At 37.9% G+C, this 15,453-nt stretch overlaps 2 protein-coding genes across 16 annotated transcripts in view; both read left to right on the forward strand.

Moving 5' to 3' along the window:
- Positions 1-15,453, forward strand: part of METAP2 (methionyl aminopeptidase 2) — an 817,888-nt gene that overhangs the window by 560,384 nt on the left and 242,051 nt on the right. The window lies entirely within an intron of this gene.
- The window catches only part of VEZT (vezatin, adherens junctions transmembrane protein), a 77,998-nt gene that overhangs the window by 33,854 nt on the left and 28,691 nt on the right, over positions 1-15,453 (forward strand). For 8 of the 15 annotated variants that reach the window (XM_050747141.1, XM_050747149.1, XM_050747142.1 and 5 more), the window contains 3 exons: positions 2,312-2,401; positions 8,512-8,687; positions 12,297-12,572. In XM_050747141.1, coding sequence (XP_050603098.1) covers positions 2,312-2,401; positions 8,512-8,687; positions 12,297-12,572 — 542 coding nt within the window. Of the gene's footprint in view, positions 1-1,697; positions 1,774-2,311; positions 2,402-3,412; positions 3,456-8,511; positions 8,688-12,296; positions 12,573-15,453 lie in introns of those variants that run through there. The other 7 variants (XM_050747144.1, XM_050747145.1, XM_050747152.1 and 4 more) reach the window with 4 other exon arrangements.

The raw sequence follows: 15,453 nt of genomic DNA on the forward strand, positions 1-15,453 counted from the left end.
CCCTAAAACAAACAAGCTAAAAAATATTCTTTTTAATAGTCCAAAATCACCACCCTCTCAGATACCCCCAAAACAAACAAACAAAAAATGTTCTTTTAAATAGTCCCAAATCACCACACTCTCAGTTACCATACCATTTCCAATCGTGCTGACATAGCCTTGGTCATCAAGTGATACATCAGGTCAGCTTCTATGTCTCTTTAACTCTTATTCATGATCATTTTTGTACTCATTACCTAATTTAAAGGCCTTTATTGTTATTTAGCTGGGTTATTAATTTTTTTTTTTTTAATTTTTTGAGATGGAGTCTCGCACTGTAGCCCAGGCTGGAGTGCAGTGGTGCGATCTCAGCTAACTGCAACCTCTGCCTCCTGGGTTCAAGCGATTCTCCTGCCTCAGCCTCCTGAGTAGCTGGGATTACAGGTGCCCGCCACCACGCCCAGCTAATTTTTTGTATTTTCAGTAGAGACAGGGTTTCACTATGTTGGCCAGGTTGGTCTCGAACTCCTGACCTCATGATCCACCCACCTCGACCTCCCAAAGTGCTGGGATTACAGGCAGGAGCCACCACCCCCAGCCTTGAATATCCTCTTACTCATGCTTCTTGTCTACAATCATTCCCTGCCAGTTTAGCCTCTGCACTATTGCCAATTATTTTTCTTTATTGTTTCGCTTCCTTGCATAAAAATCTTTTGTAGCTCCTCACGACCTACAGGATAATGTTCATACTATTATAGTGTATAAGACTAAGATCCTTTAAAACCTATCTCAGTGTACCTTTTTAACTTCCTTACTAATTCCTTCTTCCCTTGGGTCATAACTGTCCTGGCGTGTGCCACCATCCCTGTGGCATGTGTTTTCATGGCTCTTTCCTTCATCTTCTTCCCTTGACTGAAGTATTCTTCTCTCTTTTTTTTGAGACGGAGTCTCGCTGTGTCGCCCAGGCTGGAGTGCAGTGGCCGGATCTCAGCTCACTGCAAGCTCCGCCTCCCGGGTCTATGCCATTCTCCTGCCTCAGCCTCCCGAGTAGCCGGGACTACAGGCGCCCGCCACCTCGCCCGGCTAGTTTTTTTTTTGTATTTTTTAGTAGAGATGGGGTTTCACTGTGTTAGCCAGGATGGTCTCGATCTCCTGACCTCGTGATCCGCCCGTCTCGGCCTCCCAAAGTGCTGGGATTACAGGCTTGAGCCACCACGCCCGGCCTCTCTTTTTTTTTTTTGAGACGCAGTTTCGCTCTTGTAGCCCAGGCTGGAGTGCAATGGCGCGATCTTGGCTCACCACAACCTCCGCCTCCTGGGTTCAAATAATTCTCCTGCCTCAGCCTCCTGAGTAGCTGGGATTACAGGCATGCATCACCATGCCTGGCTAATTTTGTATTTTTCATAGAGACGGGGTTTCTCCATGTTGGTCAGGCTGGTCTTGAACCCCCGACCTCAGGTGATCTGCCCGCCTCGGCCTCCCAAAGTGCTGGGATTACAGGCATGAGCCACCGCGCCCAGCCTGTTCTTCCTTTCTTTGTTGAATTCCTACTCATCCATTAGGACTGAGCTCCAGTGTTAGCTCCTCTCTGACCTCTTCTTTTCCAATACTTTTTCAGACTTTACATTGATTGTAATTCTGTATATTGTCTCTTCTTCTATACTAAGTTCTTGAAAACAACAGTTACATGTATTTATCTTTTTTCCCATGACCCTTTGCAGTACCTGGGATATAGTAATCACTCAATGAATATAAACTGCACTTACTGGCATGCTCAAGGAATGGGCTATTAAGGTAAATTGAATTTTTGGTTGATTCAGTAGTAAAACTTTTTTATCAATATATGATAGTTTTTCTAAAATGGTCAAAGTATCTTTTTGACTTAGTATTGTGGAATGAAATGGTCTTAATATTTGAGAACTTGTAACCAGGTTCTCAAAAAGAAAAAGATTTTTCTTTCTGAAATAAATACTATCATCATGTTGATATAGTACATAGTCTTCCCAGGATAAATGGGCTGCTTCAGAATGACTTCTACCTGTTCTGTAAAAATCGGATTTTCAGGCCTCAATCCAAATGTATCGAATCACAATCTTTAGTTTGGGGGCCTGAGAATATGTTTCTAACTAAAATCTCCAGGTGATCCTGATATGCAACAAAATTTAAGAACTAATAAGGAGGCTGAGACATATTGACAAAGTATATAACCTGGACAATTTTTTTCTCCCTTTTCTGATAAAAATTCTCATTGATTGGAGGTAAGTAACTGGAAGTTTGTCTGCTGTTTGGGTATGCTTTAATAATCTTATACCATGTCATTCGTCTCCTTCAGCAAGGTATCCTGTTAAAAGTGGCTGAAACCATCAAAAGTTGGATTTGTTTTTCTCAGTGCAATAAGAAAGATGACTTACTTCACAAGTTGGTAAGTGGTCACTTCTTTTTATCACTTTTCAGGGTTCTAGGTTATTAGTGAAAGAATTGGTGAATCAGAATTTGTTTTGCTATCAATTTGGGCAGTGATTGATTTTTACTAGAGATTCTGCAGTAACTCAGGATCTTTTAATTTGGGCTTACTTGTATTATTTATAGCTTTTAAAGAGGTTATTAGCCACTCAGAATGGAATATTCTGATAGTTATTGAAACTTTGTTAGATCGTGAATTTACTATTGCCCTCTTCCTCCATTGACAGGTATTCCTCTCTATAGGTGAAGGAATATGTCATTAGTGGGATCAATTTAATCTGTTAAATCACAGAATTTCCCAAAGACTCTAAACAGTCAACCTGAAAGGTCTTTGTGATTTTTGTGAGGTTTTGTTTTTTTCTACTCTCTGCTGTAACAGAACTCCAGAGGGGAAATAATTCAACCTTCTGACATCCTAACAATACAAAATCCAGGGAGTATAGCCTAAAAATTCAAGTTATGTGGTTCTCATGGCTCCCAGAAGGAGTAAAGGAGTAATGTAGTTACAAGTAAGCAGGTTTCAGGATCTCTGCTGGCCTGTGACCTTAAGAATTATCATTCTTGTACATTAACATTTGTAAAGAGATTGTTTACAAAGTGCTTTCACATTTTGATTTGGTAATCTAAACAACACTATAAGATTTAGTCTACTTCACTAATGAGAAAACCAAGGTTCAGACAATTCAGTTTTGTTTTAATAACTTACTGAGTGAATTGTCTAAAAATGTTCAGCTAGAAAGTGATAGAGTCAGAATTTGAATCCAGGTCTCTTGGATCCAAAGCCATGCTCTTTTTGCTATAGCATACGACCTCTCTAGCTCAAGTATTATTATTTTTTGACTGACTAAAATTACTTTTTTAGCAATCCAAATTGTCAAGTTCTTTGTTCAGGGTTTCATCTTTGTTGAAGGTGTGTTGAGAAGGTCAATGAAGTGTCTTATCGTCTACATAGAATGTCATTTTTATCCAGGTGGAGCCATCTCATTCTTCAGTGATACTAGGACTGTGGTAAGGTATATGGATCCATATACATTTTTCTGTGATTTAGTCATAGTCTGCCTAGGCCCGGTCTTTTCATTCCTGATTCTGTGTCACTGGCCACATGTTTCATGTGATGTTTCACTATAAAGTGCCAGCTTCTGTATGCATCCCTTTTGTGCCTACATTATGGAGAACTATAAGAATACATACCTAAGGAATAGTTTACTAGTAATGGAATAAGAAATTGCCAGGTTGGCTTTTGGCGTGAGATTGCTTGACTTTTTCCCCTTGATTGTGACATATTTAAAATGTTGTTAGCTATATAATGAGGACTTCAGTAAGAATGTGGTGAACCATATATCAAACTAAGCCCATGTCCTCTTGATCAGGGTTATATGCCACTTTTAGAGAATAAGATTTTTAATATTAGGTGCATTTAGATATATTTTATTTACCTTCAGTAAAGAGAGTATCTCAATGGAATGCTGATCTTTCTTGAAGATATTGAAGCAGGCCCTCATTTCTTTTATAAGAATACTGGCAATTACTCTGTGATATCTGAACATTTTACTATTGTTCATTTTTATAGTATTTTTCTTAAGAATAAAAAAAATCCTTGATGGTAGTAGTAATAGCACTTTTTAAGTGCTTTTTAGCCTATAAAGTGCCTTCACACATGTTATCTCATTTGATCCTTATATCAAAAGCCCCATGATATTCCACAGTGATTAAGATCTTTAAAGAGGCTGGGCACGGTGGCTCAAGCCTGTAATCCCAGCACTTTTGGGAGACCGAGACGGGCGGATCACGAGGTCAGGAGATCGAGACCAGCCTGGCTAACACGGTGAAAACCCGTCTCTACTAAAAATACAAAAAAAAAAACTAGCCGGGCGAGGTGGCGGGCGCCTGTAGTCCCAGCTATTTGGGAGGCTGAGGCAGGAGAATGGCGTAAACCTGGGAGGCAGAGCTTGTAGTGAGCTGAGATCCGGCCACTGCACTCCAGCCTCGGTGACAGAGCGAGACTCTGTCTCAAAAAAAAAAAAAAAAAAAAAAAGATCTTTAAAGAATACTGACACATGAATAAGTTTCCTTCTCCATCCCTAAGGAAAAAGAAATCAAAATCTCTTAATTTTTTATCTGTGCCTTCTCATAACCTTTCATTTCATCCAGGCAGAAAGGAATTCCTAAGTACTTTCTCATGCCACTTCCCTATTTAGATTCTAGAAAGATCTTCGTCAATCAAATCAAGTCCAAATTTGTCATGTCAGTACTAAAGAGTCTGCATAATTTGGCCCTAACCTACCTTTCCAGCTTTGTCCACCAGTATTTGTATCAATGAACCCAGTCTTCATTTTCCTTTATTCCATACTTACTCTATATGTCTGTGTTTGTGCTTTTATACTGTGATGGAATTCTTTCTGGTTTTGTTTTTTTTTTCTTGATCCAATGGAATCTTTCAATAAGCACTCCTAGCTTTTTCTCAAAGTTTTCCCAAAACTTCAGCCTATTGTATCTCTTATTTTCTGCATCAACCTGGTAATAATTATGTTGTGTTCTATAAGTTTTTATATTGTAATATATCCAACGTGTGCTTTTCTTTATTGTTTTAATTATTGCATAGATAGTGACAACAGTAATGGCTAACATACAGTGCTTACTATGAGCCAAACACTCCTCTTGGTATTTTATAGATATTGACTTATTTAATCCTCGTAACAACCCTATGAAGTAGCTACTGTTATTATCCCAATTTTGCCAAAGAGGAAACTGGCACAGAGAGCCTATTAACATGCTTAAGTTGTGGAGCAAGAATATAAAGCTAGACACTTAAGTCTTGGCACTCAGACTTGTTGAAAATGTGCCAGAGTTTACGTAGTACACATCCCAGGAGCATAGAGCCTCCAGCCATGCCGGTGATACCTGCTAATACTTAAATCGATAAGAATTAGCACTTTTTCAGTTTCTTCATTTGTTTGAGACCTGGATCTGGGCTTCCCAGTCCAAATAGGACTGGCATACATGTTTCTTAATTTGCAGGTGTCAATTTTTCTGGTACTTTGATTGTTACATTGTAACACGGTTAACATGTTTTCTGCAGTTCTTATTTTTTGTAATCAAAGAGTAATATATAATTTTACATTTTATCCTTAAGAAAGATACTTAATTCATTAATCTGATTCAATTTAAACAGCTATAGTAATCAGAATATAGTTCAAGTTTTTCCTCTATATGAGGCAGTCTAATCACTAAGATAACACTGTTTTAGTTATTTGGAGTGTCTTGGTGCCTTTCAAGTTCATTTGTATGCATAGATGATTGTAGGTTGTTGGTTGATCACTTTTTTTTTTTTTTTGTGGAGACTGAGTCTCATTCTGCTGTTCAGGCTGCAGTACAGTGGCACCATCCTGGCTCACTACAACCTCTGCCTCCCAGGCTCAAGCAATTCTTGTGCCTCAACCTTATAAGTAGCTGAGACTACAGGTGCACACCACCAAACCTGGCTAATATGCTGGTCTTGAACTCCTGGCCTCAAGTAATCTGCCCGCCTTAACCTCCCAAAGTGCTAGGATTATAGGGGTGAGCCACCGTGCCCAGTCGGTTTGTCACATTCTTAAATCAGATATTCCTAAAGCTGTTAATACTTCCTCTAAGCATGTTGGTTTTGGGGAGGTGTTATCCCAGTTTTACACGTAAGTCTGATGCCAGGGAATGGTGTTAAAGAAAGTGAATAACTGATTACGCCGAGTGTCTGTAAAGAGAGAGCACTCCCGTTGAATATTCCTGGCTTTTCCAGTCTCTGTCAGCCTTGGCCTTCAACTAGTTAGGCTTCTTCAAAGTTACCTTATATATATGTACATAGAAGTCTCATAAAAGGTATGGTTTAAAGCTTTTGTAGCAAAAGTTTGATTTTTAATACTTGCATTGAATATGGCTGTGTCTAATTGGGGAACCAAATAGTAAGATCAATTTCAGAGATTACTCGAAAAGCTACCGTGCCCCATCTCCTGCGCTCCTTTTTTCTCCCCTCTGAACAATAGTATAAAGGGAATTGTGTTGCTCTGTCTTTGTGAAAGTGGGGTGGGATGTCAAATTAAGTGGTTCCTAATGTTAGAATCGGAATTGTAGGAAGAGAAAAGAGGCAATTGTTCAAATATGAAACATAAAAGTGCTGCAGAGGTACATACAGAGTGTGTCAGTAGATGGTAAAAAAAAAGCCACATCAGGCTAAAAGAAAGATCAACATTCCTTTGAGAAGATGCTCTCTTTTTGGACTGAAGATAAATAAAATATATCTAAATGCACCTAATATTAAAAATCTTATTCTCTAAAAGTGGCATATAACCCTGATCAAGAGGTCATGGGCTCAGTTTGATATATGGTTCACCACATTCTTACTGAAGTCCTCATTATGATCAGCTAGGGCTGGAATGTGTGGTGTGGGAATGATTCAATTAACTAAGAGCAAACCTGTTGCCTTCACACCCTAGAGCTAGTGGGTTTTACTTTAATTGCTAATGGCCTTGTCCATCGTTCTCTTTATTTTTATCATATAGTAGGATCACTCTAGTCCTAAATGTGTTTGTTTGGTTTTGGTTTTTTAATTATTTATTTATTTATTTATTTTTGAGACAGAATCTTGCTCTGTCACCCAGGTTGTAGTGCAGTGGCACAATCTCGGCTTACTGCAACCTCCGTCTCCTGGGTTCAGGAGATTGTCCTGCCTCAGCTTCCCGAGTAGCCGGGATTACAGGCATGTGCCACCATGCCCAGCTAATTTTTGTATGTTAGTAGAGATGGGATTTCACCATATTGGCCAGGCTGGTCTCGAATTCCTTACCTCAGGTGATCTGCCTGCCTTGGCCTCCCGAAGTGCTGGGACTACAGGCGTGAGCCACTGCACTTGGCCTCTATTTGTTTAAATTTAATGCAAAATACAACTTTAAATTTTCTTTTGAGGCAGACTATGTGCAGGGAAACACAGCTACCAAATGCGTAGGATTTGAAATCAAAATTCTGGAAAGTTACTTAATTTCTTTGGGCTTTGGTGTTCTTCCCTATATAATGGAGAGGAGGATGATAAGGTACATCACAGGGTTACCGTGAGAATTCACCTGTCAGCCCTAAGAGTGCTACCTCATTTCTCACCTCTCTACCATGTGCGCTCTGTGCACAATCTATTAATAATATCATCTAGTACGGACAACTCACAGTTCCCCAAATTAGAAAGGCTTTTATCCTGAACCGTCCCACTTCTCCAACTCCTTTGGTTAATTCTTGTTCATCCTTTAAAACTTAGCTCAGGCTTCACCTCTTTTACTTTCTCTGACTTCATTACAGGCTTGGTCCCTCTATGCCATTTTCATAGTACTCTAGGTGTATTTCATCACGCTCCTTTGCATGTTATATTGCAACTGTTTACTTTTCGGGTCTCTTCATTAAACTATGAACTCTTTAAGAATATATCTTGTTCATTTTGTGTCTTCTGTGTCAAGCCTGGTGCCTGGCTTATGGAAGGTATTCTTTGATAGATGAATAGAAAGAAGAGAGGGAGAAATAAATGAGCTGGTATATGTGAAGGCGTTTTGTAAACTATAAAATGCTATGCAAATGTTAGTGTGATTTTACATTGCATTCCTTAATAGTGTATTTTTAAATATCTGAATCTACATTTTTAGGAGGCCTTGATCCTGCTAATAAAATTCTTAAATATTGACTGTATTGTTACAGCTTCAGGGACAGCATCTTTAATGTTATAGGATTATATTTTCCATGTTGTGCCCTAGCAATTTAATCAATTAGGCTTAACTAGACAGGTTTGTTAATCTGTAATTACTTTTCATCTTGTTATTAAAAATTTATATTTTACATCTGATGGCTCAATAATGTCTACCTCAGTCTTTATTGTTTCACATTTACAGTGAAAATAAAACTCATCTATCATACTGAAGGTAGATTGGACTGTTGTTTCTTCTTGAAGTATCTTCTGAAAATAAACACCACTAAATTTTATTAGAACATTAGGAGTTTAGCGTTTAATGCAATATTATATATGTGTTAATACCTCTCTTCTGGTATTTTAATGGCAAGGATATTGGATTCCGACTCGACTCATTACATACCATCCTGCAACAGGAAGTCCTGTTACAAGAGGATGTGGAGCTGATTGAGCTACTTGATCCCAGTATCCTGTCTGCAGGGCAATCTCAACAACAGGAAAATGGACACCTTCCAACACTTTGCTCCCTGGCAACCCCTAATATTTGGTACTGTCCAGAAAACACCTATTCTTTGACTGCTTACATATAGAGTATTAGCAGAGGAAACCCATCCTCATGCTCTCCATTGTAAAGGCATAAACATTCTATACATTTAGCAGTACAATTAAAGTAACAATATGGGGGGGGAAGTACCTTTCTAAAATAAATACCATTTAAAGTGAAGCTAGGGAAAAAAATCCAATTTGGTTATTATATACTTCCAACTCACTAAAATTAGTTCTGTGTCCAGCAACCTAGCAAATGGGTATAACAAGTGCCAAAAAGTTACTCTGCCAGGTGTAGTGGCTTATGCCTGTAATCCCAACACTTTGGGAGGCTGAAGTGGTAGGATTGCTTAAGGCCAAGAGTTTGAGACCAGCTTGGGCAACATAGCAAAACCCCATCTCTACAAAACATAAAAAAATGTGTTCGCGTATGGTGGCATATGTCTGTAGACCTAGCTCCTTAAGATACTGATGTGGAAGGATTGCTTGAGCCCAGCAGTTGCAGAGTGCAGTGAGTCATGATCACACCACTGCACTCCAGCCCGAGCAACAAAGCGAGACCCTGTCTCTAAGGGGAATAAAAAAGAATTTCTTTTACCCATACACCTATGCACATATGTGCATGCAAGCCTATCCTTCTTTATGTTTCTTTATAATTAATAGGTTTTATCATAACTATATTGTAGAGACACCAAGAATTGGATGGGACATGGAGGTAGGCAGTTGATTCTGGCTGTGCTGGCTGAGAAAAGATAACAGGGAACATGATTTGATGATTCAGACCATCCTAAAACTTTTCAACCTCTTGAACTATTTGGGTCTAGAGCAGAAGTCCCAGGCAATAATCTGTTAAAAGAAAAAAAAAGAATGTGTAGCAAAAAGGGATTATATATAAAGAATTATTGATTTCTTCTTCCTATTAAAGTACTTTATTAAATTTGGCATAGAAGGGAGGAATGAATCAAGAAGTACACTAAATCACTGCTCAAACTGTTCAAGTTATATAGGCAGTTACATTCATTGGCCTTAAGGTTCTGTATTTATGTCTTCCCTGTCACACTGACAAATGCTTCACTCTCCAGTCACTCAGATATGATCATGAAGAAGTGAAGCATCTTATCCTTCAAAAATATGAGAATTTAAGGAGCTGATAGAAGGAACTATAGGTTTTTAAGAATTTGCTACTTTACTAAGTTTCCTTTACCCACAAATATAACCAGGCTACTATGAGACCTATAAATGATTTTAGAGTTTACTATTAATATATAAAAATATATGATGAGATTTTGCTTTATGGTATTACCAGTATTATCTAAAAAGTAAAGGATTCTAAAGGAAATTAGGGCAAATATTTATTTATTTACTTATTTTTTGAGACATGGTCTCACTCTGTTGCTTAGGCTGGAGCACAGTGGTGTGATGTTGGCTCACTGCAGCCTCGGCCTCCTAGACTCAAGTGATCCTCCCACCCTAGCCTCCTAAGTACCTGGTACTATAGGAGCATGCCACCACAGCTGGCTAATTTTTGTAGTTTTTGCAGAGACAGGGTTTTGCCATGTTGCCCAGGCTGGTCTTGAACTCCTGTACTCAAGTGATCTGCCTGCCTTAGCCTCCCAAAGTGCTGGGATTACAGGTGCGAGCCCTGCACCTGGCCAGGGCAAATATTAATAAGAAATTGCATGTGATTTTCTTTGCAATATGATTATAACTCTTTTCAAATATTGCTGATGTTTTTCAGATATTCTCAGACACATCCCCCCTATACTCCCCTCTTTCTTTTCTTTTCTTTTCTTTTTTTTTTTTTTTTTGTGAGACACGGTCCTGCTTTGTCACCCAGGCTGGAGTGCAGTGGCGTGATCTCGGCTTGCTGCAGCCTGCTCAAGTGATCCTTCCACCTCAGCCTCCTGTATAGCTGGGACTACGGGTACATGCCACCACACCCAGCTAATTTTTTAATTTTTTGTAGAGAAGGGGTCTCACTGTGTTGCCCAGGCTGGTCTTGAACTCCTGGGCTCAAGTGGTCCTCCCACCTGTGCCTCTCAAAGTGCTGAGATTACAGGCATGAGCCACTGTGCCTGGCCCCCTCTTTCTTATATATACACATTTTCACCAAAGCATTCATTGCTTTAAAGATGTATTTTAGGCCGGGCGCGGTGGCTCAAGCCTGTAATCCCAGCACTTTGGGAGGCCGAGACGGGCGGATCATGAGGTCAGGAGTTCGAGACCATCCTGGCTAACACGGTGAAACCCCGTCTCTACTAAAAAATACAAAAAACTAGCCGGGCGAGGTGGCGGGCGCCTGTAGTCCCGGCTACTCGGGAGGCTGAGGCAGGAGAATGGCGTAAAAACCCGGGAGGCAGAGCTTGCAGTGAGCTGAGATCCGGCCACTGCACTCCAGCCTGGGCGACACAGTGAGACTCCGTCTCAAAAAAAAAAAAAAAAAAAAAAAAAAAAAAAAAAGATGTATTTTAGTCTGTTAGACTTGTAATTGATATGAATTTAAAAATGTGTGCATATTTTTATTTCAATTAAAGCAGTATAAAAGTACAAACCTTGTCCATATCATGGTCTGTGTGTAAGTATGTATATTCCAAATTAATGATGATGATTATTTAAAATTAGAGGACTTTATTCAAACAATTACTCATCAAGTGTGTATCATTTCTAATTGGAAAAATGTGTACATATTCTTGATATAGTATGTGTTTCTATGCAAATAAAGTTTGATTTTAGGAAAAGGGATTTATAATATCTCTGAAATAGTATTTTTACTTTTAAATCTATAAAATTGGATTTTAAAATCTCTAATTTGCTTTTTAGGTTAAGGATTCCATATCTTATATTTTTTAAAAAGTGGTTTCAGAAGATGCCTATTGTTATATTTATTATCATTTTTATTAATGTCATAAAGAGAAATGTAGCAATTTCTTTGGGGTCACAGAAGAGGGGTTGTCTCAAATTAAAAGTAACTGTTTCAAACTTTTGGTAAAATCTTCACAGAAGACTTGGTGTCAGAGGAAGGTTTGAACGAATAGGATTGTGGTATTAAATATAAGATGACACCAGGCAAAAAGGAAAGAGAAGGAAGAGATTTTCTGGTTTACAATGCTTGGAGTTGAGGGCTGGGATGCTGATCTGACTCAACACATGACCTGGGCCAACTTCTGAAGGATTTTGTAGACTGAGCTAATGAAGTTTGATTTTATCCTGCAGGCAACAGGTGGTATTTCTACCTCCAGACTCTGTATATGTAGGAAGTGTAGAGGCCTTTTGTTGGTTCTGCCCAGCATTCAGTCACCACCTACAGATAATTTTGAGTTTCTTTTGTGAAATCAGCTTTATGTGATTCCAGAAGACACCTGTTTTCTTACCTAAACTTATCAGCTCGGATGTTAATACCTAAGCACTATTATCTAGTTGCGAGGTATTTTGAAAATCTTTCACATCACCTTCTTAAATGTCATATTTTTTTTAAGTTATGCGTTACAAAGAAACTAGCATTTTATTTGTTTAGTAAACCTAAATTTAAAATTTGTTTTTACTGATTAAAGTAACTCATCTTTCTTTCTCTAATCTGATGCATATCATTTTCTTCCTTTCTTGTTCCCAGGGATCTCTCAATGCTATTTGCCTTCATTAGCTTGCTCATTATGCTTCCTACTTGGTGGATTGTGTCTTCCTGGCTGGTATGGGGAGTTATTCTATTTGTGTATCTGGTCATAAGAGCTTTGAGATTATGGAGGACAGCCAAACTACAAGTGACCCTAAAAAAATACAGTATTCATTTGGAAGATATGGCCACAAACAGCCGAGCTTTTACTAACCTTGTGAGAAAAGCTTTACGTCTCATTCAAGAAACCGAAGTAATTTCCAGAGGATTTACACTGTGAGTTCATTTTTTATTTTGTTTCTTAAATGATTATTTTCTACTCCGTAAAGGAGAATATTTATTACCTATTTTCATTTCTATGTTGCATTTATAGGAAAAAAGTGCTTTTCTCTTTAGTACTTACTAAAGTCAATTAATTGCTAAGTGAAGGAATAAATACATTATGTGCTAGATTTACTATCTAGTATGAATCTGTTATCTGCTTTGAGGAACTAAAGTACTTTGGAGATTCTGATTATTTCTGTATGTTACCATGTGATTATATGAGATAATATATAGAGAGTGTCTAATACTGAACCTAACATGCAGTAGTTACCCAGTAAATGCTTGCTCCCATTACTCCGTTTCAAATGCCTTCTTTATGATAGACATATCTGCTATAAATGCATTTTGAAAACTCTTGACTTGTGCTAATAACTGTTTAGATAAATATTAGCAGATATTACAGCACCGAAATTCTCAGAGTATCATGCAAATAATGATGTTTTCCATTCTCACAAGAAATTAAATATTCACCAATCTAGCTGTAAGTATATTAAGCTATAGGATATACTGGCTGCTTAGTCTATTATTAGAGGGAAGGTTACATTTATTGAGCACCAAGTATATTCCATATACTGTGCTAGTCACTTTTGCATACAACTGAAGGCATAGAATGATAAATGGTAATTATTCATATCCATTCTATCTGATTCTAAACCCAGCTTGCAGTACACTGGACACCTGCCAAACACTACCAGATGACAGTTGTGTGCTAGTATATTTAATAATTTATATAACCTATATAACTTTTGCAATCTATAGGTGGGAGAAAGTAAGCATATGGTGAGGAACATTCATGGCTCTTAATTAGTTGTATCTAGAAAATCATGAAAAGAGGGAGTGAAGAACCTCTGGTAGCCATCGCATCCTTCACTCTGTTCTGCTCTAGAACACTACACAGTCTTCACTGTTTCTAGAAAATCATGGAACAGAGAAATGGAAGAATCCCAGTAGTTATCTTGTTCTTTACTTTCTTGTGTTCTACACACAATCCCAAGACATAAGACGGATTTTATAATTTCTCTTTCTTCTCAAAGTATAAAAGTCAGCCAGGCGTGATGTCTCACACCTGTAATCCCAGCACTTTGGGAGGTCGAGGCATGAGGATCACTTGAGCCCAGGAGTTCAAGACTACCCTAGGCAATCTAGCGAGACCCCATCTCTACAAATAATAAAAAATTAGCCAGATGTGGTGGCACACACCTGTAATCCCAGCTACTCGGGAGGCTGAGGCGTGAGGATCACTTCAACCCCAGGAGGTTGAGGCTGTAGTGAGCCAAGATTATGCTACTGCATTCCAGCTTGGGCAACAGAACTGGAGACAACAGATTCTGTCTAGGCTGGGCAACAGACTTGGTCTCAAAAAAAAAAAAAAAAGTATAAAAGTCCTTAGCATCTACTGATTTTTGTCCTTCCATTAGTTGAAGTCTGCTTCTTATTGACTTAAAGGATAGCACTTTTTTAAGTTGTTTGAGTGTCAAATTTTTAAAAAGTTTTTAAAAATCACGCTTAAAATACGTAATAGTTCCTTTGTATTTTATTGAGAGGAATGACTGGTTAAACAAAGTGGCTTTGTGTTCAACTAATGGTTAGGCGTATATAGAGGATTCTGTGCCTTGTCTCATTTTCCAACTTTATCTGTCCCCATGGAATTTGCATGAAGAGGTAAAGTGGGCCAGTTAGACTTGATTTACCTGCAAATTATGACTTCTACCCGTTCAGATGACAGACGGGGAGAAGAAGTATTGGAAGAAATTGTGCTTCCTTTGTCTGGATAGTGGGTTGAAAAATGAGGAATAATAAATCTTGAATCATTTTTTAGACATTTTCAAAATTAGACAGTTTTTAAAACTGATTTAGTATAATGGAGCACAAGCAGTAGTGCCATATATTGAAATCATGAATGCTGTTTTGTTTCTGCCTCAAATTGTCCTCTCTCACAAATAATTGAAACCTTTTTTGCCTTCATTCCCTTATCTTAACATAAGCCTGTCAGTCATCATCCTCTGCTTTTTATAGATTTTTTAAAATTTGCTTTTTATAGATTTGTAATACCTGAATACATTTTAGTATGGCTTAACATTTTTAAAGTTTTGAATTAGGTGTCTTGTTTTATAGCTTTGTGGTTATAGAATAAGGAATTTACAAATGCCAGTATTTTGTTTTACTGTTGGGAAAGATTACTGGTTAGGTGAAAAAATTTATCTGATAACCAGGTATTTACTCATGCATACTATAAGTTATGAAATGTAATATATTGTATGTCATTGTTACAAATTAGGTACTTCCCATTAATCTTATGGGAAGTGCCATGAAATGTGCTTCCTCTTGAACAGCTTTGAGAGTAGCTGTGCTACTATGTAGTAACCCTTACTTTGCCTTTCTACTTGCATTCCCCTGTTGGCCACTGGTCCTGTTATCTTCCCACGTTCCCTACTTCATTTTGAGTAGGTAAGTGCCAGTGGCAGCAGGTGGGTAAGTAATTTTACCCTACTTTTATGAATGTACAGAAAGTATTTCTATATAGTATTTTTTCTGTACAAGTGACCAAAATATGATCAGTGAACATATGTAATGAACATATGTAAATGTATATTAATAATTTGAAAGTGTTTATAATTAAGGTCTTCATACTTCCTGTGGATATAGGTTTTGAAAACTGAATATAAAGTAGCTTTTCTCCAATATATTTTAGCAAGCATAGTGTCTATGTAAAAAAGATGTGAATTCTTAATAAATATTTCTACATTTCTGTTATATCTCAGCCAAAATCCATTGTTTCCCCACATCAGAGGAAGCCTTTACTCTTTGAGATTTTAATTTTTTGTCTTTTTTT

The sequence above is a fragment of the Macaca thibetana genome, chromosome 11 (genome assembly GCF_024542745.1).
Source record: "Macaca thibetana thibetana isolate TM-01 chromosome 11, ASM2454274v1, whole genome shotgun sequence".
Taxonomy (NCBI): Eukaryota; Metazoa; Chordata; class Mammalia; order Primates; family Cercopithecidae; genus Macaca; species Macaca thibetana.